The sequence below is a fragment of the Nelumbo nucifera genome, chromosome 5, assembly GCF_055504915.1.
Source record: "Nelumbo nucifera cultivar China Antique chromosome 5, China Antique-T2T, whole genome shotgun sequence".
Classification (NCBI taxonomy): Eukaryota; Viridiplantae; Streptophyta; class Magnoliopsida; order Proteales; family Nelumbonaceae; genus Nelumbo; species Nelumbo nucifera.
The window spans coordinates 41,951,089-41,977,860 of record NC_142653.1 but is presented as its reverse complement, the minus strand read 5'-3'; the positions used below and the strand labels follow the sequence as shown (position 1 = coordinate 41,977,860).

General features: G+C 44.3%; 2 protein-coding genes and 1 long non-coding RNA gene across 4 annotated transcripts; 2 read left to right on the top strand and 1 right to left on the bottom strand.

The window, feature by feature from the left end:
• The first annotated feature begins 77 nt into the window (after positions 1–77).
• On the top strand, positions 78–8,148 carry LOC104587068 (V-type proton ATPase 16 kDa proteolipid subunit). The gene is made up of 3 exons (XM_010244521.3): positions 78–343; positions 435–720; positions 7,802–8,148. Exons 1-3 carry the CDS (start codon positions 265–267, stop codon positions 7,932–7,934), a joined length of 498 nt encoding a protein of 165 aa, XP_010242823.1. The 5' UTR covers positions 78–264; the 3' UTR covers positions 7,935–8,148.
• Positions 8,149–21,091: 12,943 nt separating this feature from the next.
• Positions 21,092–23,422, top strand: LOC104587069 (Acyl-CoA N-acyltransferases (NAT) superfamily protein). The gene is made up of 2 exons (XM_010244522.3): positions 21,092–21,370; positions 23,169–23,422. The coding sequence occupies exons 1-2, from the start codon at positions 21,131–21,133 to the stop codon at positions 23,238–23,240; spliced, it is 312 nt and encodes a 103-aa protein (XP_010242824.1). The 5' UTR covers positions 21,092–21,130; the 3' UTR covers positions 23,241–23,422.
• Positions 23,170–25,547, bottom strand: LOC148791477 (uncharacterized). 2 transcript variants are annotated; one of them, XR_016075979.1, is made up of 4 exons: positions 24,598–25,547; positions 24,247–24,403; positions 24,040–24,167; positions 23,170–23,938 (listed from the first exon to the last, which is right to left on the bottom strand). It is a non-coding gene; the product is annotated as an uncharacterized LOC148791477 (long non-coding RNA). The 2 variants fall into 2 exon arrangements; XR_016075977.1 differs by having other exon boundaries at positions 24,247–25,547.
• Between the last annotated feature and the right edge of the window lie 1,225 nt (positions 25,548–26,772).

Sequence of the window (26,772 nt, the reverse complement as noted above, 5' to 3'; positions counted from 1 at the left end):
ATCAAGAGTAATTAATGCCAAAAACGAGGGTATTTTTGTAAACTGCAGTTAATCTCTGTGTCTCCTATTTCGATCGCAGTTCGCAGATTGTTCGGCTTCGCAATTTCGCATCCAGCTCTAAAAACTCACTCCATCACCGTCATCAGCCCTTCTTATCGATCCAACCTTCTTCTTCTCGTTCTCGAAAGAGAAGAACGACTGAACGAACCACAGCCAAAGAGCAACTGAAATTAAGGTTTTGGAATTTCTCGGATCTTTGCAAAAATGTCTTCGACTTTCAGCGGTGACGAAACTGCTCCCTTCTTCGGTTTCCTCGGAGCCGCAGCAGCCCTCGTTTTCTCCTGTAAATTCTACCCCTTCCCGATCTGTAATTTGTATATTAGGGGATTATTTTTATATTTGGATATTATAGGCTCGTGATGGCGTTGTTGCAGGCATGGGTGCTGCGTATGGGACGGCGAAGAGTGGCGTCGGTGTTGCCTCAATGGGTGTGATGCGGCCTGAGCTTGTCATGAAATCGATCGTTCCAGTTGTTATGGCAGGAGTGTTGGGTATTTACGGTTTGATTATTGCTGTTATCATCAGTACGGGGATTAACCCTAAGGCGAAATCGTACTATCTGTTTGATGGGTATGCTCACTTGTCATCTGGTCTTGCTTGTGGGCTCGCTGGGCTCTCTGCCGGAATGGCTATCGGGATCGTCGGTGATGCCGGTGTTAGGTGCTCTCTTATTTTAGTTTTCTGTTTTCCTACATATTTCTGATTATCGTTTAAAGTTTTAATCTTTTTCTTTGATTTTTGGTTGATTTGAGTAGCGATCTGCTCTTCCTGAATTCCTGAATTTTTCCACTTGTTGATCTGTTTAGTTTTCATTGAAAAAAAAAGAAAAAAGAAAATGGAGATGCATGTTTTGGCTGTTTGATTGGATCTTAGGTTTTAGAGGTCTAATTTTAATGTCGGGTTATATAACTAAGGATCTTACTCTTCATATTATCGTCTGGGTATATTTGGAAATTCTGAAGAAGATGTGGCAGTGGGGGAACGATCTTCTCTTTCAACTTAATTGTCTGAGATTGCTGAATGTTATTCCAATTTTATAATAGAAAATGTTCCCTCACGAAATTCCATATATGTGGTTACGGGATTGCTTGAAATGCATTTACTGAAATTTGGTTCTAGAAGAGCAATTGCTCAATACTTTTCAGAAAGTCATATGTTTTTTGTAATTCCATTTTGTTTATCTGAAAACTTCATGATAGGTAGTTGAACATAAATGAGCTTGTCATTAACTAAATACCAATATGCATTTATACTTTTAAGAGATTTAGTTAGGCAAATTCAGGTCAAGTTACCAAAGTTTAAGTGCTTGCTTTTTCCCTTCATTTTCTCGTTGAAAATTGAGTTGGATATTCTTAGTGACACGTGACATACTGATTAAGAAAAAGTTTAAGCCCTGTCATATTGTTGCCTTCATTCAGTTCACTCCTTTCTGATATGTGTAATTCTATGATATCCGGATACCTATACAAAAGTGACAAAAGTGATGTAACATGATGCATCAATTTTTAGTTAAATTCCACATCCAACATAGTGTCCAGCCATGTCCTTTTTGTACCCGGGTAAAGATGTAACTATGTATGTTCAATAGTTTATCTTATTCTGTATGAACAGAACATAATTACTGTACAAGTTTAATATGCCTTACCAGTTCGAAAGTAGTAACCTTCTACTAGATTTTCTTTTCGCAACATCTACTTGGAACAACTGGAGCAGTTTAAACTAATTCAATCTTTGACAAAGTTCAAATTAGTCATATTGGAAGGGAAGTCCCCTGCCTTGACAACAGTATGTAGCTCATTCTGCATTGGGGAAGTCATTGGTATTTATCCTGATTTTGATCTAGGAAAGAAAAAGTATGCACCCCAATATATTAGATTAGTTGAAAGTTTTGCTTCACCTTAAAAACAAGACATCTTTGACTGCCTTACTATTTTTTAGGTTAACTTAATAGTTAATATAGTAATAGCATGGATTTTACACTTGAGAATTCAATGTGCATATAAGAAGGCTATGTGGGAAAGATGCATTCCTTTTGATGGGCATCATTCTGATTTTCTTTCCCATTTAAGGGATGGCAGTGGTTTCATGAACAAGTTTGTAATCCTGTATTATTTACTGAGGGCAACTTGGTAAGAAAATGCCACTGATCAGAAGAGAAAAAAAAACATAGATAAGTAAATATTATGGAACCATTTCTGTTAACCAGAGTTGAAGTTTTCTAGAGGGTTACATGAGCCAATGCCAGTATACTGGGTGGATTAGTCTCTGACATTGAAAAGAAAAGAAAAATAGGGTAATACATGTAAAAGATTTATTTTGAGTGCTAATAATCTATTCTCATAACTTTTTGACAACTTTCCCTTGATTAGATAACAGGACTTATGAAAGATCATAGTGATGGGAATGGAATGATTCCCCAGAATACAGCAATACAGGCATTCAGGCATAATGTTATGTATTATAAATATAAACTTCTATGTGTTATAATAAATTCAAACATATATTCTTTGTTTCTTTTCTGAGAGAAAATAATCAGATTTCATTGAAAATAAAAGGGGTACATGAGAAGATGTACTGCAGGGAAAAAGAAAATAAAAAGGAAACCACAACTTAAGATTACACAGGCAGAGGTTTTCCACTATACAAACAATCCCTTTGGGCCCCTGATTTAGCTAGACCATGAGCTATAGAGATCAGCTCTCTGGGAATCCAAATTAGAGATACATTAATCGAGTGCAAGATGTCTCTAGACTCGTTCAGGTAATGAGCCAGCCTCCAGGGCCCACCATCTTTTCCTCCTAGCCATTTAATGGTATTATCGGAGTCACCTTCAGTGGACAGGATGGATAAACCCATGCTTTCTGCTATTTGAATCCTTGTTAGAGCAGCCAAAACCTCGGCAATACCAATTGGGTCACTAAAAGCGCAGCGTATGTTGCCATCTGTTTCCCTGATCACTCTCTCAATTCCAGCAACTCCATGGCTCCACAAAGCACAGCACTTTCATCAAAGTTTAATTTTACCGCCACCTGACTTGAGCCTAACACCTGGGGAATAGAAGGAATCATAGGGGAAAAAATAAAATGTTCACCACATTTCTTTGCAGATCATTCAAAGAGATACAATTGAAGTCTTCAACATTTACCACCCACATGTTGCATAAATCAGATATATGGGCAATCAGGTCATCAAGAGATCTAGCCCTGTTCTCAAATATGTGGTCAGGTCAGTAAATTTTTCCCCCCTTGCCAAGTCCTTTACCTTGCCATTGCCAAATAAGATCTATAATATGCTCAGGCATGGTTCAACTATATAACCAACGAGGTTAAGGAAGTGGTGCCAAGCTTTCTTAGTTTCTGAGCAATGAAGGATGTGCTCTGCCAATCCACCATCCCCAAGTAATGAAGTGCATGCATGAGGGGAGATGTATAACCTACCTCAGTTCTTCTCTTGTTCCAAATTAGCTCCACCCCCCCAAACACACATACACACAAAAATAAAAAAATAAAAAAATAAACTTCTTACAGGGGAAGTTGGTTGAGAATAATACTCCTCTAGGAAGGATGTGAGAGCACCAAATCTTCTTATAGAGGGAAGGAGGGTTGAACTCTAAAAGGAGTTGGTTTCGAATTTACCAGCAGAATGAAGGTTCCAGATGCATTGGTCTAGGGACAAAGGGGAAATATTAACCTCCCTGAGGGACTGGTGGAAGTCAGTACCTCTAATTAGAGGTGCAACTTGGGTGGGCTTGGGTTGGTGTTTTGTTAAAATTTGAATGGGCTGGGCCCAAAGGCCCAAGGCCGACATAGTATAAATTGCTAATTCAGGCCAACCTGAGTTGCACCCCTTCCTCTAATCCCACACCCCTTAGAGGTCCTCAAAGGTCTACATTCCAGTTATTATCCTGGGACAGGGAAGGCAGGCATGTAGCAACAGTATCTTGTTGGTTTCTGTTGTTGATGCATTCGTGGAAGAATTACCGCCGCCGGCAGCAGCAGAGAGGGGGGGCCACACAGCAGCTTATCTTGCCACATCAGCTCTTCTTGCCAGCTCGCCAATAGTTTACTTATTCCAGTTCTGTTCTTACTTACCTAGTTCTGTTCTTACTTATCTATTAGAGATAGGAACTGAGTTCTGTTAGAAGTCTGTTAGAAGTAGGAGTTTGATTTAAAGTTGGATTGTCCTAGCTTAGTCGAATGGAGTAAGGAGTCTCCTCTTGTAATCTCCTATTTAAGGAGCTGTGATTTGGGAATAAAGTATCCAGTTTCTAGTTAAGAGAAGAGTGAGGAGAGTTCGGGTGGTCTCTTGGACAAATCACCCATTCGGTTTTCCACAATAGGGTCTGCACGCAAGGGAAGGCGCAAGGGGAAGCAAGTGGTTCTCCATGTGGACCGACCCGTGACGAGATCCTACGCCCAGGCCCATAACATTCTGGTATCAGAGCCTACCGTCATGGGGGAACAGGAGCCGCTGTCTTCCAGGGTTCACGAACTGGAACATAGGCTCGCAGAAACCAGCATGGAGGTTCGTGAAGTCAAGGATGATGTCCGGGAGCTGCGACGCCTGCTGGAAGCATTCCTCTCTAACAAGGAAAGAAGTTCTGAGGGAACCGCCACCACAAACAGTTGCCGTCCGGACTAGGCAGAGACGTCCAGCAATTAGCAGATCGCTGCCCCGACAGCCGCAGTTATTCCCAAGTATAGTCGGCTGGAATTCCCATCTTACAACGGCACCGGAGACCCGTTAGGATGGCTATATCGCTGCGAACAGTTCTTCCGTAATCAGCGCACTGATGACAAAGATAAGGTCAGTCTGGCCGCCTTCCACCTATCAGAAGAGACGCAGCTCTGGTTCTACCGACTGGAGCAAGAAGAACCTGGGCTCAGTTGGGGGCAGTTTAAATCATATTGTCTCCTCAGGTTTGGACCCCCGTTGACAAACAACCCGCTGGGCGAGTTAATCAACCTCAAGCAAACTGGAACTGTGGCAGAATATCAACGCCAGTTCCAAACCCTTCTCGCTAGAGCAACCTCGGTTCGCGCAGATCAGCAAGTCGATATGTTCACCGCGGGGCTACCAGAACCCCTAAGAGTGGACGTGGAGATGCAACACCCTCCCAACCTGGTCACAGCCATGAACCTAGCACGCGCCTTCGAACGCAAACTACAACTCAGCCACGGATCCTTTAGTATGGGGCAGCCTCCATCAGCATGGGCATCCCCGGAACCACTCGGAATGGCACCATATTCAGCAGCCATCCAAGAACGGAAGCCACAAACGAGCACCAATTCTAGATCAGCATCCAGTGTGGGGAGCAGCGTCGTTGCACCCCCCATTAAGCACTTGTCCAGGGCTGAGATGGCAGAACGCAGGGCGAGGGGGCAATGTTTTAATTGCAATGAACTCTACTCAGCAGGGCACAAGTGCAAGAGACTTTTCTGCCTCCTGGTGAAACAAGAGGAAGATGAGGATGAACCCCCTTCATTGGAACCCGATCCAGGAGGGCAAAGTCATTCCACCTATTCGGGATTCCTTTGACGGTGTTTCCCGACACCCATCCTGAATTCGAGCTTGAGGACAAGCTCGTAGTCCAAGAGGGGAGTAATGTTGTGGATGCATTCGTGGGAAGAATACCGTCACCGGCAGCAACAGAGAGGGGGGCCACACAACAACTTATCTTGCCACGTCAGCTCTTCTTGCCAGCTCGCCAATAGTTTACTTATTCCAGTTCTGTTCTTACTTACCTAGTTCTGTTCTTACTTATCTATTAGAGATAGGAACTGAGTTCTGTTAGAAGTCTGTTAGAAGTAGGAGTTTGATTTAAAGTTGGATTGTCCTAGCTTAGTTGAATGGAGTAAGGAGTCTTCCTCTTGTAATCTCCTATTTAAGGAGCTGTGATTTGGGAATAAAGTATCCAGATTCCAGTTAAGAGAAAAGTGAGGAGAGTTCGGGTGGTCTCTTGGACAAATGACCCATTCAGTTTTCCACAATATGGTCTGCACGCAAGGGAAGGTGCAAGAGGTTCTCCCCATGGGCCGACCCGTGATGAGATCCTACGCCCGGGCCCATAACAGTTTCTAGAAAGCCTAAGAAGTCTAGGAAAGGACTCAGCCAAAGTAGATTCACCCTGCCAAAGATCTGTCCAATAATCTGGTTGTAAAACCATTTCCAACTGTATTCATCAAAAAAAAAAAAAATACAAAAACATTTCCAACTGTATATCTAACATGTATTCTTTCATATGTGAAGAATGGGTTGAATTGTCTTTGAAGGATTATATCAATGTTTAAAAATTAGGAGGCACTAGACATGGTGCGGGACCTTTAAATGCATCTGAGTTACTACTGTTTTAAGAGAAACTTGGATGAATATGGAATAACATAGCAACTCTTAGAAAGCTCTCAAAGTAAAGGTTCAAGTATAAAATAACACCTCAAATGGTTTTATTTATGTTACGGCATAAATACATGTGTACTTAAGGCTTCAGAAGTTGTGAGGAATGTGCTTTTTATTCTCAGGAATGAGCTTCAAGTTTGAACCTTGGATTGTTTTCCTTGAAGCTCACCTCAAGGCATAATATTCATGTGTGTATCTAGAGCATTGGTTCATTCAGAGATTAGTACAAGTTATATATTGTATTTCATTATAGATTATTATATTATCGCTCATGTCTAATGTTTGGAAAGTGAGGAAGGCGATGCTATGTTGCATGCCATTAAACACCAGCAGCCACAACACAGATGCTTGTGTTGGTGCCACCATTCCACCTTCAATTTGCCCTGGCAACTGCTGCCAGAAATGCCATACTTAAGCCATGGTGGAAAGGAATAGACATTATATTTACAGCTCATGTTTGCCAGTCTGAGGCATTGTTCAAGCTGACTTGCAATATTCCTCTATCACACATGAACTTCTTGGACTTTGATAATTTACTAAACTGAACAAGTTTCTGAATTTGTTGGGGGATAACATTAAAGCCTGTTTTTAAAGCTTCACTTCAATGCAGGATTTGTTTATCCAATTTTTTAGATCCTTGGTTTCCTTGGAAGTTTGAGTACAAGTTCAATCATACTTGTGCAGAAGATGATTGAAAAGTTTGTACTTTGTAGTCCTTTCTATATTCCATATCAGATTCAGCTGGCAGTGTTTGTTGTATATGGTATGAGATGGATAAGCTGTAATGATTTAGAATGTTCTTATCCCCTGATAACCCATAGGTCCAGGCATCCAAATATGGTGCCTTGATTGCCTGTATCTTGGGTGTCGGACTATTGTTTGAAACACTCGCCGGAAATAAACCATTTATCTTCAATTGTTACAGTATAATAGTCCGTCCATCTCTTTACCATCATTTTGTTCTACAGAATTGATAATTGCATGCTCCGGATATAGTTTAAGCTTTTAGTATCCAACAAATGGTTCTTTGCTTGCTTCCAAAATAAAAGATATGTTTGAAGTAGCTTCTGTGATAAACGATCAAAAAAAAAAAGTAGCTTCTGTGCTAATAGCCTTTTCTTCTTTTTTGAGGGTGGATTTTTTTGGGGTCCCTAATAGGATATCATGTACAGCTTCTCATTGTACAGAGGACCTTGCTTTTGATATTAATCTAATATACTATATTTTACCTTAAAAAAGAAAAAAAAAGATAATAGCCCGAATGTTATTTGGTGTTGAGGTACACGCTTTTTCCTCCATTTAGTGCTCATATGTTACTGCTATGACTTTGGGTTGTTATTTTCAGGGCCAATGCTCAGCAGCCCAAGCTGTTCGTGGGTATGATTCTAATTCTGATCTTTGCTGAAGCTCTTGCTCTGTATGGGCTCATTGTGGGTATCATTCTCTCATCTCGAGCTGGCCAATCTCGGGCGGATTAGTGAAAGAGACTAAGTCGTGGCTACTTTGAAGCCTCTCCTTTCTTATTATAATGGCATGTTTAGATTCAAGAACTGCAACTGAACCAAAGCTTTGCTCAATATTCTATTCCATTTATGATTTTAATCAAATTAAGAGAACTTGCTGTATATGTGGAGTCTTATTGAAGATCTCCAAAATTTTCCCCAAATTTTTGATCATCTTTTTGATTGGTTATTTTAATGGCCTCTGCGAAGGTGCAAAGGTAGAATGAATAGAAATGGCCAAATGGGTAGGTCTGATTCTTACATTATTACAAGAAAAATCATTTCCCAAGTTCCTGGTTTTTTAAGCTTTTATTATTTCTTTCATAAATAATTATTTAAAACTAGTGTAAATGACCTGCATGAAAATCAAGGCAAGTGGAGCCTACGTCTGCCTGCCTTGATTGGGAAAGTAACTGGTAAGTAGAACCCTATTTAAAGAAATTGTTTGGGCAACCCAGCCTATGGTCTTATGATCACCACTGCAAAACTTAAGAGTGAAAAAGAATTTATAAAGGGCTCTAAAAGTAGTGTAAATACATGCCAATTAATCATGCTTTTTTCATGTGTAAATGGTGCTCAGATCCTTTAGTTTTCGTATTTTCTTTATTAGGAAAAAATGTATATTTTATTCTCTCTATTTTTAATTTTATCATACTTTCTTACTTGTAGGCTCTGTTTGTTTCAATCTAAAGTGGGTGGAAACGTTTTCAGGCTGAAATATTCCAGCTATACCATTTTTCTTTTATGGTGAAAATTTTGTTACTTCTCGAAAATTTGAATTGTCTTTTGGTGTGTGAACTGTGAACCCAAAGTTTCAAATATGGAACGTTGGGTATAAAGAAAATGAGCAATGAACAAAACATATTTGATCATTATAAGTAATATCATTTCAGTATTAATGAGATTTATATCAATTTATTGGCATATTCTTCTACCAATTTTCAAAATCTGTATTCTATTTTATAGTCATTTATGTATTTCTATCTTAATGAGATTTATATCAAAGTTTTATGACCTTTTCTATCATATCTATGTAGGTGTTTGGCAATGCCTTTGCTTTAGAGATGTTTTCTAAGAAAACAGTGCTGTTTGTATGAAGGTCTGTTGCACTGTTTTCTCAAAAAATGACACTTTTTTTTTTTAGTTTGGCATCGATGCTGCTACATAGGCTGTTTTTTGGGAAAACAGTATTGGTTTTGTTTGGTAGTAGTGCTGTATAATCGTTATCAGCATTGGTATATGATGGTGCGCAATCCGGTTGGTCCTAGCTGTCAACGACCTTGCCTCTAAACGAAGCTATAGGGAGCTTGAAACAGAGAAGATGGGGAAGCTCTAGGGGGAACCCGGTATGAATGCTTCGAAACCCAAGTTAGAATTCTTAGGCAAGATAAAACCAGATGGCGCAAAGTTCACGTACCTTGTTCTTGGGGGTAGGGAGCCTTTTATAACCACCTCGTGCACTCACTCCTAAGCTTCTGTCAGGTCGGGTACGATTACCTCTGGTCTCCTACCAGTTCGGGTGTCATCCCCTCTGCTGGACAGAACCGCCACTGCTCCCTTTTGTCGGAGCCGTCTCTGCGACTGGCGATGACGGTGGCAGGTGGTGGTGGTAGGTGACCGTTGAAGTGTGGCTATCAAGCGTCAGATCCCAAGTCAGTCAGGTGCGTCGCCCTTGGATACGGACCTCCTCGGTGTCAGGTATGGTACATTTGTTCAGATCGGCGTCTCGGAGGCGAAGTGCTGGAGTGGCGAATGAGGTGAAGTCTTGAGTTCGGATAGGGGAGTGTCCTGAACTGCCATGAGGCGGGCCAGTTCGGGTCACTGCCTTGTGTGGCTCGGGGCCTAAGGGAGAGTTCGGGCTCCTCGTAGGGAGGTCGGGCTCCTCGTAGGGAGTATGAGCTCTTAGTAGGGAGGTCGGACTCTTAGTAAGGAGGTCGGACTGCTGGTTTCTTCCCTTTGGTGCTTGCGCCCTGAGTGCGCTGTTGTGTCGAGCTATTTGCCTTTGCCACGTGTTGAGTGATTACGAGGTCGGGCCAAATCTTCCTTCATCAATTGCCCCCACTCCTCGTGCTAAGGGTCTTGCCTTGGTGCGGGGAGTTCGCAAGGTGGCAGGTGGATTTGTCCCGTACTTTGAATCTCGGTTGACTAATAGCGCGAGGTGCATTGTCAGGGTTAGTTTCTTCGAGCGCCCAGAAGACGAAAGACGCGCCGACCTACCTATAAATGCTGCCAGACGTGACATCGCGCGCTTTATTTTAAAATCAAAAAGGTGCGTCGCTGGGAGACATGACAGCAGGCGTCCTTTCAAATTTTGAAAACGTGCCGCTGCCGTTTTTAATGTGAGGAGACGTGCGCTGTCGTTCTGTCAGTTTTAGAAAGACGTGCACCAATCACGTCTCGGTCTCAGGGGACGTGCGGTCAGCGCGACTGCGGGCCGTTGGATTGGCTTTGATCTGTGCCGTTACTTCTTGGTCACTGTGGGTATAAATAGAGGGGGACCCCAGTCGCTTTCACTTCTGTGCTGCCTCTTGAGCTCGCGTCCAAGTTTCAGCTCGCGCTCAGGCTTTCAGTTCGCGTTTCCAGGTTTTCGCTCGTTCAAGTTCCCGTAGTCTTGTTGAAGCTTTTTTCCGGGTGAGTACCTCCCTGGAATCCACCTTCTCTCCTCGATGTCTAGGTCGGAATGCTCAGACGGTCCTTCATGTGGGTTAGAAGCAGGTTCTACAAACTGAGTCGCATCCCTGATAGTCCTAGCGAGCCAGAGGTAGAGCTCGAGGAAGAGTTCGAACCCGTAGGTCGGGTCGCCTCGAGTAGTTTGGCGTCCACCTCTCGTCGGGGTCGGACGTTAGACAAGTTTGGCCACTCGACCATGACGCCTGAGGGACTCCAATCCCTTATTACCTATTACAATTTTCCTGGGGAGTACGCTTATTTTATACCTTCGGGTAGCTTTCCTTGGGAACACGGTCCTGATGAGATCGTGATATTCCGTGAGCAGCTCGCTGCGGGGCTGCGATTGCCTTTTCATCCCCTCTTTGTCGAGGTTTTGAATCACTTCGGCGTTACGGTCGGCCAGCTTCACCCGAACTCCATTCGTAATTTGGTGGGGACAATCTCCCTATTTAGCGAACAGGGCTTTCCTTTAGACTTGGAGATCTTCTCTTCCATCTTAATGCTTAAGAAGCAAGCGGGTCTCCTCCCCGGGCGTATTACCTGTCTCCTCGCCCGGGTTTTAAGCTTTTACATGATCTTCCTAACAAGGTCCCGGCGTGGAAGCGGGACTACTTTGGGGTGCGAAGTGTGCTGGGGTGGCCGTTTTAGACCGGGTGGGGGGTGGCCGCCCTTGACTCCGGTGTTACGCTTGACAAAGAGACGGTGAAGGGCCTCCAGCAATGGGCGCGGCTTGGGCTAAAGTGCCAACAGTATCTGACGGAGGCCAAGCTCATTGCGGCCGGCCTGAGTTCGGGTAGGTTCCTTACTTGAAGGTTCTATTTTGCTCTATCTGGCTTTTTTCTGATGCCGAACTCTTTTTTGCAGGTGTGATGGACTCAGGAGGGACTCGTGGTGGGTGCTTGTTTCAAGGCATGAAGAGGAGGAAGCGAGTTGCCAAGCGAACTCGCGCCGAGCTGCCCCGGGATGCGGAGCCCGAGGTACCGGACTACCCGTCGGGGTATCCGCCCAGGGAGCCCGAGATGGCTCCTCCAATGCAAGAAGCGATAGGGGGCCCGTATGCTGAGACTACTTACATGGGGGCTCCCACCTACTCTGGTGCTCCTGCTTACTCTGGGTCTGTTCATACGCGAGCTGGGCCCTCGGGCTCGGGGGCCCCAGGGGAATTCAGGAGTGTGCTGTCGCCGACCTGCACTCTTCAGAAGAGTAAGGAGGCCATCTTCCCCGAGGAGGTCGCGGCATGGACTGATCTCCCTCTGCACCAGGTGGCCTGCCGTGCTATTACTCATGCCATGGTGGTAAGTCAGACTTTTTATCGAGCTCTTTTACTTTTATCCTTCTTGCCGTGCTGTTACTCACTCGTTCTTTTTGGTAGGTGAACTCTTCTATCCACGCCTTGGTGGCCCAGGTGGAAAGGAGCTCGAGGCAGGCGTGAGCTGCTGAAGAGGCTCTTCGTGCTGCTGAGACGACTTCCCGAGCTGCTGAGGCGGCTGCTCATGCTGTAGAGGTCAGGCAGGCGAGGTCTCAGAGAGATGCCGAGGCCATGGGAGTCGTAGTGAAGCACATGGCGGACTTGAGGCTGGATTTGCAGCATCAGGTCAAATACCTTTAGGAGGACATTAGGGAGAGGATGCAGATCTTTTCTCAAGGTATTGAAGATGCCAAGAAAAAGGCTGTCGATGAGTACATCGCCTCGCCGAGCTTTGACGACCTAATGGTGGATTCGTACCGAAGGGGCTTCAAGCTAAGCCGGTGGATGATCCGGAATATGTACCCCGAGCTCGATATTAGTGCCATATCCACTTCGCGCATAACTCAGGAGATGGCCAATGCTGCTGATGGTGAGCCAGACTCCGAGGGCGAGGCAGGGCCTTCGGGTATCGTTGAAGTGCCTTCTGATAATGAAGTAGCTCCGGGCTTGTAATTTTTTTTTTTGAAATGTACTACCTTACTTTGAAATGGAATGACTTTTCTTTTGGTTAAGTGTTGGTTGTTCTTTCTCCCGAACTGAACGTATTTGCTGAACTGACCACACGTCCGATCTGTTTCCTGTCTGGGTTATCGCACTTGCGCGGCCTGTTTTGGTGGTGATTTTATCCACTTCGCATGGTGGTCTATAGGTAGTATCGCCTTAGGTTGACGATGTTCCATGCTTGGGGTACTTGCTTACCCTCTAAGGTTTCGAGCTCGTATGCCCCCCCGAGTGCTTTCTTTACTCTGTAGGGTCCTTCCCAATTTGGTCCGAGTTTGCCCACGCCGGGTTCGGGTACCATGATCTTACGGAGAACCAGGTCGCCGACGCGGAAACTCCTCTTCTTTACTCTGGCGTTATAGTACCGAGCTACTTTTTGCTGGTAGGCCGCTGTTCGGATGTGCGCGAGGTCTCTTACCTCATCCAGTAGGTCGAGGTTGGTGCGTAACTCGTCTCCGTTTGTCTGGTCGTCATATGCTTCTAGTCATAGTGTAGGTATTTCGATTTCCATCGGGATTACCGCTTCGGTGCCGTAGGTGAGGTTAAAGGGGGTCTCTCTCGTGGCGGTTTTTTCCGTAGTTCAGTGAGCCCACAGGACACTTGGTAGCTTGTCCGCCCACAACCCTTTAGCTCGGTCTAGTTGTGCTTTCAGTCCGCGGAGGATGACTCTGTTCATTACTTCTGTCTGACCGTTTGCCTGCAGGTGTGTGACCGACGTGAAGTTCTGACGAATTCCCATATTTTGGCACCATTCTTGGAACTTGATATTTTGGCACTATGTTCTTCCAAAAGAAGTTCTGTATGTTTTGGGCTGTAACTGTTGCCAGAGGTTCAGCTTCTATCCACTTTGTGAAGTAATCTACTGCCACCACTAGGAACTTTCTCCCACCTGTTGCTGGCGGGAATGGCCCCAGAAGGTCGATGCCCCATTGTGCAAAGGGCCATGGACTGGTGAGGTACTTGAGGTCGGCAGGAGGCTGATGGTGGATATTGGCATGCTTCTGACACTTGTTGCATTTTCTGACGAGCTCGACGGCTTCTGCCTTCATCGTTGGCCAGTAGTATCCTTGTCGAAGTGCCTTTTGGGCGAGTGCTCTGCCCCTCAGGTGTCCACCGCATAGACCTTCATGAGTGTCGCGGAGTACGAGATCGGCTTCGGCAGGTCGCAAGCAACGCAGGTAGGGGAGCGTGTAGGATCGTCGGTATAACTGTTCGTCTATTATGACGTATTTGACTGCCTGGCGCTGCACCCTCTTGGCTGCATTGCGGTCCGCAGGGAGGGTTCCATCTAGCAGGAAGCTCGCGAGTGGGTCGATCCAACTCGACTCTGCTTCAAGGACGGGAGCGACCTCTTCTGCCCCATCGAGAATGTTGGGCCGAGGTAAGTCCTCTATGTACACGGTTCTCATGGTGTTGTGACTCGTGCTGGCTAACCGGGACAGGGCGTCGGCCTCAGTGTTCTCTGACCTCGGGATTTGCCTGATGAAGTGTGACTGGAAGTTGAGCAGAGCCTCCTTTATTTTTGCCAAGTATGCAATCATAGTGAGCTCGTGTGCTTCGTACTCGCCTGTAACCTGGTTGACCACGAGCTGGGAATCACTGCAGATAACTACGTGCTTTGCTCCGACCTTGCGCAGTAGGTTCAGCTTGGCTATCAGTGCCTCGTACTCCGCCTCATTGTTGGATGCCACGAACTCAAAGCGTAGTGCGTATTTCAATTTCGTTCCGCTCGGGCCGCGTAGCATTATTCCAACCCCGCTTCCCTACTGGTTCGAGGAGCCATCTATGTGAAGGATCCATGGCTCCTCATCCCAGTTCGCGTTTGGCCTAACCAGGAGAGATGCTACACTGGCTGCTACTTCACGGGGTTCAGACTCTATTGGCTTGGGAGCTCCGAGCTCGCCCGAACTGGGGATCTCGGGCTCGACCGGCTCAGGGGCTTTGAGGCTAAACGTGCACTCGGCGATAAAATCTGCCAAGGCTTGGGCCTTAATAGCAGTTATTGGCTTGTACTGGAGGTCGTACTCGCTGAGTTTGATGGCCCATTTCGTCAGCCGACTGGAAACCTCGGGCTTGAGTAAAACTTGCCTCATAGGTTTGTCAGTCAGGACGATGACGGTGTGAGCCTGGAAGTACGGGTGGAGTTTCCGAGCTGCTATCACCAGTGCGTACGCTAGCTTTTCTATCTGCGGGTACCTTGTCTCTGCTCCCTGCAAAATTTTACTTAACATAATAGATGGGTCGTTGGACCCGGTCTACTTCTTTTATTAGTACCGAACTGACCACCTCATCGCTTGCCGAGAGGTACAGTTCTAAGACCTCGCCCTCCTCGGGCCGGGCTAAGGTTGGCACACTAGCGAGGTAGCTTTTTAGCTCGTCGAACGCAAGCTGGCAGTCTCGGGTCCACTCGAACCCTTTGCCCTTGACTGCTTTGAAGAAGGGCAGGCAGCGATTTGCTGATTTGGACATGAAGCGGCTTAGAGCGGCTATGCGGCCGTTTAGCCTCTGAACTTCTTTTACTTTCCGGGGTGGTCTCATATCTAGAATGGCTTTTTTCTTGTCCGGGTTGGCCTCAATACCGCGCCGGTTGACAATGTACCCTAGGAACTTGCCCGAGGTGACACCAAAGACACATTTGTTAGGGTTCAGTTTCATGCTAAATTGACGCAGGATTTGGAAGACAGAATCTAAGTCTTGTATTAATTCCTGTGAAAACTGCGTCTTGACGACCATGTCGTCTACATAACATTCTATCTTCGTGCCAATCAAGGGCCGAAACAGCCTATTTACAAGTCTTTGGAAGGTTGCCCGGGCATTTTTTAATCCGAAGGGCATGACCTTGTAGCAGTACAGGCCGAACTCAGTTACGGTCAATTCTGGGGAGGGGGAAGCAATCTTTCGGGCAAGCTCGGTTCAGGTCGGTGTAATCGACGCACATGTGCCACTTGCCGTTTGCCTTTTTCACCAGCACTGGGTTGGCTACCCAGCTCGGGTAATGGACTTCCCTTATGAAATCTGTTGTGAGTATCTTTTCGACCTCCTCGTCGATCGCCCTCCAGCGCTCTGGGGCTAAGTTGCGTTTCTTCTGTCTAACGGGTCTGACTACAGGGTCAGTATTAAGTTTGTGAGTTATCAGGCTGGGGTTAATACCGGGCATGTCGGCCGCAGACCAAGCAAAAATATCTAAATTTTGAAGTAAAAAACTCACTAGTTCGGTTCGTAGTGGTTCCTCGACGGAAGCACCAACCTGTCGTGTGCGAGCTGGGTCTGTAGCCGAAGTCGGGACTGCGACTGTTTCCTCTGTGGGCGAAGCTCGTTCCTCGCCTTGCTTCGTAGGCCGCTCCAGTTCAAGGTCGTCGGCCACCTTGGTTTTTCCCTTCAGGGCGGCAACATAACACTTGTGGGACTCGAGCTGGTCGCCCCGCACTACCCCCACACCGAAGTCTATAGGGAACTTCATTGCCAAATAGTATGTGGAGACCACTACCCGCAGGATATGCATAATTGGTCGCCCTATTATGGCATTGTATGGGGAGGGGGTCGCGACCACCAGGAAATCATGGTTGAGTCTGACCGCACAAGGCCATGTGCCGACTTCCACAGGTACTGTTATTTTTCCGAGGGGCCTGACTTCCTCTCCGCTGAAACCTACCAGAGGAGTGTTCGCGGGCTTCAACTCGCTCCTCTATAACTGTAGCTGGTCAAATGCTGACTTGAAGAGGATGTCTGCCGAGCTGCCCGAATCTACGAGTACGCGCCTGACCTCGAAGTCGCTGATCCTTAGTTTAATGACAAGCGCATCATCGTAGGGGTAGTGGACCCCTCGCGCATCGTCTTCTGTGAAGAAGATCGGCTCTTCAGTATTTGGTCTTTTTGGGGGGTTCTGTTCCTCTTGGGCCGCTTCGCGAACTGACGTCCGGGCCGTTGCCGAAGTACACCATGCTACCACCGAACCTCCCACAATTACATGGATGGTTCCCCGAACTGGCCTCTCTTCCGGAGGCTGTCGCTGCAACGGTTTGGCTGGTCTACTGCTAGATTCGGGGGCATCCTTTCTGTGCTCCCCTTGCCGACCCGCCGTATTGTTGTTATTATTATCATGCTGTACAAAATTCCTTAAATATCCGCGACGGATGAGTCCCTCTATCTCGTCCCGGAGATTATTACACTGCTTGGTACTATGACCGTGGTCTCTATGGAAACTACAGTACAATTTTTTATCTCTCGTTCGGATTTCCCTTTAGGTGAGGTGGCCACTTTACGTATGGGGCGTCCTTGATCGTCATTAAGATCTCGGTCCGCCTCATGTTTAACGGCGTGTAATCCGTCCGAATTGCTAAGGGAGCTCGGGACGATTGGTTCGGCTTCGGCTCCCGGGCCGGGTTTTTTCTGTCGACTGGGTTGGAGGGTTCGCCTTCCCTCTTTCTTTTCTCGTTCCCGCTTTTGGTTCGTTGGTTGATTTCTTCCTTTGTTCTCATGAACTTACCCGCGAGCTTGAGGAATTCGACCACGGTTGCGGGCTGGTTAGCTACCATGTGCCATTTGAACTCTTTGTGCGTTACTCCTCTCTTGGCCGTCGCGAGCTGCACCGCAGGGTCTAACCGCGGTATCTGTAAGCACGCTTCATTGAACCGCTTGATGTAGCCCCGGATGGATTCTCCTTCTCTCTGGACTACTTCGAAGATGCTTTCCTCTGTTCTGGGGCACTGCTTGCTGGTGACAAAGTGTGCGGTGAAGACTTGCACGAACTGGGCCCAGCATCTTATCGACCCGGGGGCAAGGTTCCTGTACCAAGTGCGGGCTACTCCCCTGAAGGTGGTGGTGAAGGCCACACACATGCACGATTCACTGGCCCTGGCGAGGTGCATTTGGGACTGAAAAACGTCAACGTGGTCGTTGGGGTCGAAGGACCCATCATACTTGTCCAAAGGTGGGAGCTTGAAATCTCTGGGCAAGGGGACCACCAGGAGTTCTGATGCGAGGGGGGAAGGAACTGAGAGAATCGGGGCAACTGTTACCTTGTCCGAGCTCGTCTCTTCTTTACCTCTGAGCTCGGGCAGGACACGGGTGGCAATTCGGCGACTTCGCCGGCGCCTTCGTTGTTGAGTGGGCTTGGTACTGGCACTGCTGGCCTCTGTGTTGCCGAGCTCGATGGGCCCGGAATGCTGGTAGTCTACTGCCAGGGCGCCGAATCGGTTTTCCGTGAGCGGGAACTCGGGCCTGGAGCGCCGAGGTGCTGACCTTGCGGGCGAGGTTCTTGACCCGCCTGCGAGCTGTGAGGCGGGGATGATTTTTCTCTCTCTTCGGCCTGGGGACGAGGCCTGGTTGTTAGGGGGGTTCTGGGGCCGGGAGGCTTTTCCCTGGTGGGGGCGTCCATCCTGTGGGGAGGCCTTAACTAGCCTCGGAGCAGGGTGCCAAGGTGGAAATAGTGGTTGGTTCAGCGGCAGTTGGGGGAACTGCTGTTGATAGTGATACTGGGAGATGTTATGCAGTACTTGGTGCTGTTGGAGCTGGTGTTGCTGGAATTGTTGCATTTGGGCTTGCATTGCCCGCATGCATGCATCAGGTCGTCCAACCAGTTTTGGCCGGTTGCCAGGGGACGACAGTTGGTTTAGTAAAGGTTTTCTCGATAGGGGGAGGAAAGGGGATGCTCATGGCAGGAAGGTTTACGGGCGCCACTGCTTGTGGCGCATTCAAGCTGGGGATCCCGTCCACCAAAAGGGGGATGGTGAACTGTCCGACGCACACCACGGGGACATGAAGTTGTTCCCCGGTGGTGTTTGTCTCCATGCCACGTCCGGCGTTGCTGGAAGAAGCCATGAGTGTTGGGGTTTTTGAAGAAAAGAGGTTATGAGAGTTTAGAGGGAGGCTTTTAGAAGTGTTCCCACAGACGACGCCAATTGATGGTGCGCAATCCGGCTGGTCCTAGCTGTCAACGACCTTGCCTCTGAACGAAGATACAGGGAGCCTGAAACAGAGAAGATGGGGAAGCTCCGGGGGGAACCCGGTATGAATGCTCCAAAGCTCAAGTTAGAATTCTTAGGCAAGATAAAACCAGATGGCGCAAAGTTCACGTACCTTGTTCTTGGGGGTAGGGAGCCTTTTATAGCCACCTCGTGCACTCACTCCTAAGCTTCTGTCAGGTCAGGTACAATTACCTCTGGTCTCCTACCAGTTCGGGTGTCATTCCCTCTGCTGGACAGAACCGCCACTGCTCCCTTTTGTCGGAGCCGTCTCTATGACTAGCGATGACGGTGGCAGGTGGCGGTGGTAGGTGACCGTTGAAGTGCGGCTGTCAAGCGTCAGATGTCAATCAGGTGCGCCGCCCTTGGATACGGATCTCCTCGGTGTCAGGTATGGTACGTTTGTTCAGTTCGGCGTCTCGGTGGCGAAGTGCTGGAGTGGCGAACGAGGTGAAGTCTTGAGTTCGGATAGGGGAGTGTCCTGAACTGCCATGAGGCGGGCCAGTTCGGGTCACTGCCTTGTGTGGCGCTGGGCCTAAGGGAGAGTTCGGGCTCCTCGTAGGGAGGTCAGGCTCCTCGTAGGGAGTTTGAGCTCTTAGTAGGGAGGTCGGGCTCTTAGTAAGGAGGTCGGACTGCTGGTTTCTTCCCTTTGGTGCTTGCGCCCTTGGTGCGCTGTTGTGCCGAGCTGTTTGCCTTTGCCACGTGTTGAGTGATTACGAGGTCGGGCCAAATCTTCCTTCATCAGTATACATTATCCAATGCTCAAAATGATGCAACATTGATGTCACGTCATTGCACCATTGGCAGTAAGAGGTTTTTTGAGAAAACATTGAATTTGGAGTTTTCTTCATACCACATTTTCCCAATTCTCAAGGCATGGTCTAGAGTAACATTTTTTTGGAAAAACCAAGGTTCAAAATATCGATACACCTGATACATCATAATTTTTTTAGTGTTTTTTTTTTTTCAAATCCAGTTTAGAGGGGTCGGTTTAAGGTTCGTCCACCCCCTAAACTAGTCAAAATCTCGATACATTCCTTGTAAGGGTGTATCGGGAAACTCTTGATACGGCCGATACGTATTGATACTTTGAACCTTGGGAAAAATGATGCCAAACAAAAGGTCATTTTCTAAAGTACCGCTTTTTCTGATGTGGCACCGATGTAGCACCGTTTTCGTCATCGTCTGCATCGTTGCCAAACACTGCCTATGTCTGTTTGCAGAGTATATCTTTTACTTTAAAATGTTTACCGATCCCAATATCATCATCATCTAATTCTTGTCCTGACCATATGGAGTCGGTTACATGAATTTTGTTCTGTGCCATATCTTTTGTGAAATTAAGGGCACTTGCACCATATTTTATTACTTATATCTAAGTCATTTATTCAACTTCTTTTAATTTTTAGCCCTTTCAATTTGTAATAGATTATTTTTTCTAAGAGGTGTTATAAGGGTGGTTTCACCACATAATTTAAGATATGACTGAAGGAATAAGGCATTACTTAGACCTTTTGTAAACTTAGGTGCACATATTAAGTGCTTAATTATCATGCGGAAGATCTCTGGGCTTTAGGGTGTCTGTCTACTCAAATACTACAGCAACCAGAGCTAAAAAATGGTCTAATTTTGATGTAGTTTCTTTTAAGTCTTAACCCACTGAACACCTGAACACCCACACCTATATACTCAATTTTTCTATACCCAAAATATGTGCTTCTGACCTGTTGAAGGGAGACCAAACAATTAGAGCCCATTTTGAACCTGAATCAATATGAATATAATTTAGCACAAATCTCTGTTTAGCCAGAGATATATCAAGGGTAAAATTTATGGTGCATCCTCTGCACCATACAGTAAAAGGTGTGATTAGTTGAAATCTGCATTTAAATTTCAAACTTCAAACTTGGTCCCTAGATTAAGACTCTAAAACTAAAAGTCCCCATTTGCAAGGGGCTCGTGAGGCTTCATCTCTTCTTACAAGTCACACCTACTTAACTTACGTTGCAGCCACACATTAGAACATTCAAACAAGTGTTGTGAGGTGGGTATGAAGCGGAAATTTGCACACTTGATCATTCAAACAAGCACTTAAATAGACCCTTCAACTAGCAATCTCTCTCTGACCTTTCAATTTATCCCATCTTTTCCTCTGTTCCCACAACATAGACCCTTCAAACAAGCACAGACAGAACTCCCATCATTTCATACTCTGCAGGTCAAAAGAATAGGCAGGTCACAACGCACAAAGCCCAAAAGCAGGTCTAAAACCGAAAATAGACCCTTAGACCCTTCAACCATGCCTAAGACCAAAAAGTCTCGCCTTATCAGGCTTCGAAAAGAAAAGAAAAAAAAGTCTCAAAATTCAACTCCAAGAGTCTAAGTCTTCTACCTTCAGACTCTCACAAGTCACAACGCACAAAGCCCAAAAGCAGTCACTATGGGCCTATTGGGCCATAATGAAGTCGATAGTGCACCTCCACTCACTTGAAGCACTTGCCTTGCTATATTAAAAAGCAAAATTTTATTCTCAACTGGTCAGTAAAGACTAAAGAGAGAGAGAGAGAGACATGGCAACAGAGGCTCCGAAGATCATTTGGAACGAGAGCCAGCAGAGGTTCGAGACAGAGGATAAGAAAGCTTACATAGAGTACGAGCTCAGGGATGGCGGGAAAGTCATGGACATCGTTCACACGTTCGTTCCATCTAGCAAGAGAGGCCACGGTCTCGCTTCCCATCTCTGTGTCTCGGCCCTCAATCATGCGAAAGCTCATTCCATGTCCGTAATCCCAACCTGTTCTTACGTTTCTGTAAGTCTCCCCCACCACTCCATTCTCGTGGTTTATTTATTAGTGCAGTGGGGCTCTTAGTGTTGGCCAAGAATTCCGATTGGTGTATGTTAGGTTTTTGTTTTACGAGTATGCTTCATCGTTTCGAATTTTGATGGGTTTTAATTGTGAGTTTGCAAGTTTGCCTTCTGGGTTTATGTTTTCCGGTGGTTGAACGTTTTTTCCGGATTAATTGGTAGTCTGCAAGTTTGACTTCTGGGTTCTGTGCCTTTTGTAGTGATGTTAGACTTTAAATATGGATCAAATTCATGAATTTTCTGTCTAGATTTTGTAATTTTCTTTTGTACATGTGTTGATTGATTGTACTTTACCTCTTGCAATCTAGGTTTATATCCTCCATTGCTCGGATGCTTCTCTCAAGTTTTCATTCGGTAGATTGTGTCCCGTTTAGGATTTCTTTAGCATCAATAGCTGCTGCTGTTCTATTTAACTGAAGGTGATCCTGAGTATGGCTAGAATTTCCCGTTGTTGATCTTTAATTTATGGTCCATATAAATGGTTGTTTCTCAAGTGAATCCTTGTATTAATATTGTTTTTTTACTTGCCTACTCAAAATTGCAGAACGCTGTAGTTCCATTTTTCTCTGTTTGACTTTGTAAACTCATCCTCATCATGGTTAATTACTAGTAGGAGCCTTTTTTTTCTTGGGTTTGAGCCATTCATGAGTCATGACTGTCTACTAGGTTTGTAGGATTGTTCAAGGAACCGCACATATCATATATTACTTTTGTCTAACTTGTCTGGGTAATATTATGTGGACTTAGCGATTGGAATCTAGAAATTAGAGCCCAAGCAGTCCTGGCAGATAGATTTGATCGTGAGAAATTCTTGTTTGGTGCTATTAATCATACCTTCGCCAAAGACCAATGTCATCCAATCTAATCCAGTAGGGAAAATAGAGGGATTTTGTGTCTTCAAAAGTCTAATCCAGTAAGTAAAACACAGGGATTTTGAATCTTGCAGAGAGAAGGATGGGCAACATGTGTCTTCAAAAAGAAACAAGATTTTGTGCCAGAGATTCACATATCTTTCTAGCAGTTTCCATTTCTAGAACTTGGGTCCATTTTGGCTTAGACAAGATTCTTATCAAATCTTTCGGTCTTATCTATGCTTACCGCGATTCCTCTTAAAACTGATCATTGAAATGTGAAAAATCTCGCAGCTCCATCATGGTAACTCATGAAAACATGTGGAAAGTCTTTCTTTTTATTCATTCTTTTACCACTAACAGTACAGCTGTTATTTTAGTACATGCTAAACCTAGCATTCAATCTAGTCACATTTGGAGAAATGTTCAAAGATGTCTTTGAAAAGCCATATTTGAGTACTACTATCCAACAATTTCAGTTTTAGGCTTTTAGCTTATGAACACATTTATCTTTGCTAAACATATTTTTAGGTATTCATGAACACATCATTTGAGCCATAATGTGATTTATCTTGTTTAAATGTTGAATATTGAACAATACGTGCCACAAGTTATCAATTTTGAGATTTCTGAATTCTAGAGTCAAACAACATTGTTTCAGGGTAAATTTGATTAAAACGTTGTTTCAAGATAAACTTTTTTTCTCCTGTCAGCTGCATTATTCCCTCATGTTGCATGTCTCCAACTCAAAATACAGTTGCATAGCCATACTGTTGAAAATCGATTTTTCTCTTTGATTGGTCTTGAAAACTTATTCTTTTGTATGACAGTTTTTCTATCATGCCACCGGAACAGGAATTAATCTGGCATTTCTTTGCTTCTTTTTGGCAGGATACATTTCTTCCCCGGAATCCATCATGGAATTCAATCATATATACAGATGGTCATAAATCTAATATGTGAAAGTTCTCAACTTTTACCAACTAGAATATATTTACATAGACATACATATCAAAAAGAATAAAGAACATCTTTTCTATGTAATGATGTCCATACTCTGCTCCTCATTTCATGGCTTTAGGGGGTTATGTTGTGGGTGCATCTATCTGAGAAATAAAAAAGGAAACTATATGCAAATTTAAGTATGGAGTATGTGTGAGAGGTCAATTCTAGTTCCATCAAAACCAGGTCATTTTAAATATATGGTTGGATGTCTGAACCAATGGACCACAAATTGCTGCTAACCATTTTCGACTGTCTTATCAATTAAAAATTCCACCTTCCGAAGTCAAGGTCTAATTTACAGAAGCTAACTCCTTTGGCTGAGTCATTTGACAGATTTGGATGGCTATGTGCATGTGTGCAAATGAGTTTACCTTCTAAATGAAAACCATTATGAATAGCAATAATATAGGCATTCCTCTCTTGTTCTTCTTCTATACATCGTTGACAACCTAAACTTGAAATTTTAATACGGTCCAACGCGTAGAAAACAAACATGAAAATCAGGGGACTGATTTTCATTACTGCCCACGGAATGAACTCAGGTGGCTCATATTCTTCATGCTCAGGATAGATGGATTAGACGGTAAATTGGAAATAATGATATTCAGAATCCCAGCCAACAACACCATGAAGGGAAACTCCAGAGAAACCATACACTGCATATCGCAATCATTTTCAGCTTTAAAAGGGGATTTAATTTAGTTCAGATCAGTTTAATGGGATGGAATTTGAATTGGCATTCAGATAAAATGGATACCATTTGCAGGCATAATGGCTGAGGTACAAAGTATTCTCTGTAGATGATCAACGAAACTATATTTGGCAACTGCACAGCAATAGGCGATACTATTTGTGTTATCTGCTTGTGGTGTAAATATGTCATTCCTGGAGATGTTACAATCTTTATTAAATCAAGAGAAACTAAGAGAGTGATCAAACAAAGATGTCAGATAAAAAATTGTACCAGTTACTGCTGCCGGAACTTAAGGGCTTGAGAGTTACTAAAATATCACTATTAGGTGAAGAAGCCCATGATAGAAGATTGGTAATTGAATTTAAACATGGCACCTCAGTTAAGTCCAACATCCAACAATTTGTTTTGTTTCCACCATAAGAACATACTGATATATTTCAGAAAAGGAGGACAAAAGATCACAATCATGGCATAGTTAGCATCTCATCTCAACTATACACAAAAGCTAAAAAAACAAAATCCTTGTTTTGGTTAATCATTCATTATGAGATTAGACCACTAAAAGATTTCACAAACTTAAAGATTACTACAATAGCCTATATTCATAGGGAACTTCCTGACCTATACGTATTTACAGAGTGGAAGTTCCTGATGCAAGTATTTTCCCAGGCATGAAATAATCCATCTTGTCCACAGGAAGATTCAGAACCGATGTTTCAACCTGTACAACGCACAAGATTGGGGTGTGTGATTTCATGGTGAAACTAAACCACCATAAGAAATAAATGGCCTTTGACAAGTCAAAATTCTTGCTCTCTTGAAATGGCTAATAGAAGAGACTTATCATCAAGCAGGAAGTATTTGTTCAACATAACTGAATAGCATCAACTCCACATTCAGGTAATAGCAGGAAAATTCGTCAGAAATTCATGGGTTTTCACACATTTTAATCCAGAGATATCTTGAACATCATTGAAAAGCCACAGAAGATGTTTTCAAATTCCTATGGGCTTGCTCATGACAAGAAGGGATATAGCAGATTCATTCAACTAGGAGTTGTGAAGATACTGTAAAATGATGAACAAGGAAGAAAGAAATTAACTTGTTAGATCTATAATAAATTTATAGTAAGCATGCGTGAGAGCATTGTATTGCACCATCATTACATTATCAAAAGGATTTGTCAACAAGGAAGATATCACATGATAGCCCCAATTTCTAGCAAATAGGTTCAGAAAGAACATATGCTTCCAACATCACATGATAGCCCCAATGACCCAAATAGATATCTTAGACAACAGAAAAAATGCAAGCAAAACCATGTGAGACCTTAACTGAATTCTCAAAGCAGTAGAACGCAAGTCTGGATACAGGAGAGCAGCTTCAACCTGCAGATGAAGACCAGAAATGAACATCAGTTAACATATTGAAATATAAGAACGAAGTGGTGGACTAGAAAGTAGAAGGTTCCAATAAGATTTTCCCATCTAATGAAATGTTAATGGTATAGAAATGGAGAAGTGGATAGCAAAGTATGGAGTGAAGTTCTGGAAGACCGACCAAGAAAATGAAACCAGACCTTGTCATCAGACAGTGCGTAGTGGCCACTAAAAACACATCAGTTTTAGAAGCACGGAAGTTCATGCATTTTGCCACATCTTTCACCTTTCCAGAAGAATTCTGACAAAACAGAATAACATTGTAAGAATATACATTTAGATACAGCAAGACAAAATCTTTTGAGAAAGTTAATGAGGCACTTGTGGGAAGTTACTTACCTGGGTAAATGCACTTACCCGGTAAGTGTTTTCTTACATAGGTAAATGCATTTGCCCCCATAACTATTTCTTGGGCAAGTGCATTTACTCGTCTTCTTTTATTGCTCAGGGAAATGAGATAATGACCGTTTTAGCTATAAAAAGTCATTGTTAAGAGGGGCAATTTTGTTCCATTCAAGTGTTGGCAATTTTCCCCCAAATGCAAAGTTACCCACCAGGGAGATGGATACCTAGGGAAAATAAATTTTCCATGAATCCCACATAAATCTGAAAAAAGGATATAGCTCTCCCATTGACCAATTTCCCCCCTCATCCGAAAAAGGAACAGGCCCTAAATGAAATCCAGATATGGGAAGTAACCTTGTAAAAGAACTTGCCAGAAGGTAAAAACCTCAAGTAGCGGAAATAGCAGACCTACAAAAGCACAAAAATAAATTTAAAGACATGGTATCACAGAAAATGATCTCCCCTTCCTTTCCATTGGTAAAGATATCCTTCTATTACATATAAAAAATAAATCAAGAGCAGAATCTCATACGAATCAGAGAATTTACAAATAGTGCTTCCTATTTTCTTCCTTCCTAACTTTCTTTTCTTTTAACAGACAATTATGCACCCTTGAAATGATTATCAAAGCAATCTCGTATCCAGAATTTTAGAAAAGAATGCTTGCAGATACAGACCATCACCAATAAAATGACCAACATATCTTTTGAAAAGTCTCATTTTTCATAGTTAACCAGTAGGATCTTTGTGCGTTCATCAGCGCAATGCAATAGAGATGTACAAGTCATTGAGCAGTAAGTATCATCGATCACTTAACCCCTTTTTTGATGGGAGAAAGTCCTGAAATCGCCTGCAATGTATTTGAATGAGCACACTATACTTGTACCAAGATTTTTTAAACAAACAACACTGCTATTTGATGCATGTCATGCAACTGATCAATGCCTTTATTTTTTGTACTAGTCAAGTTATTAGGTCAGACAATCAGTAGGGACTCAAGAGTGGAGACAGC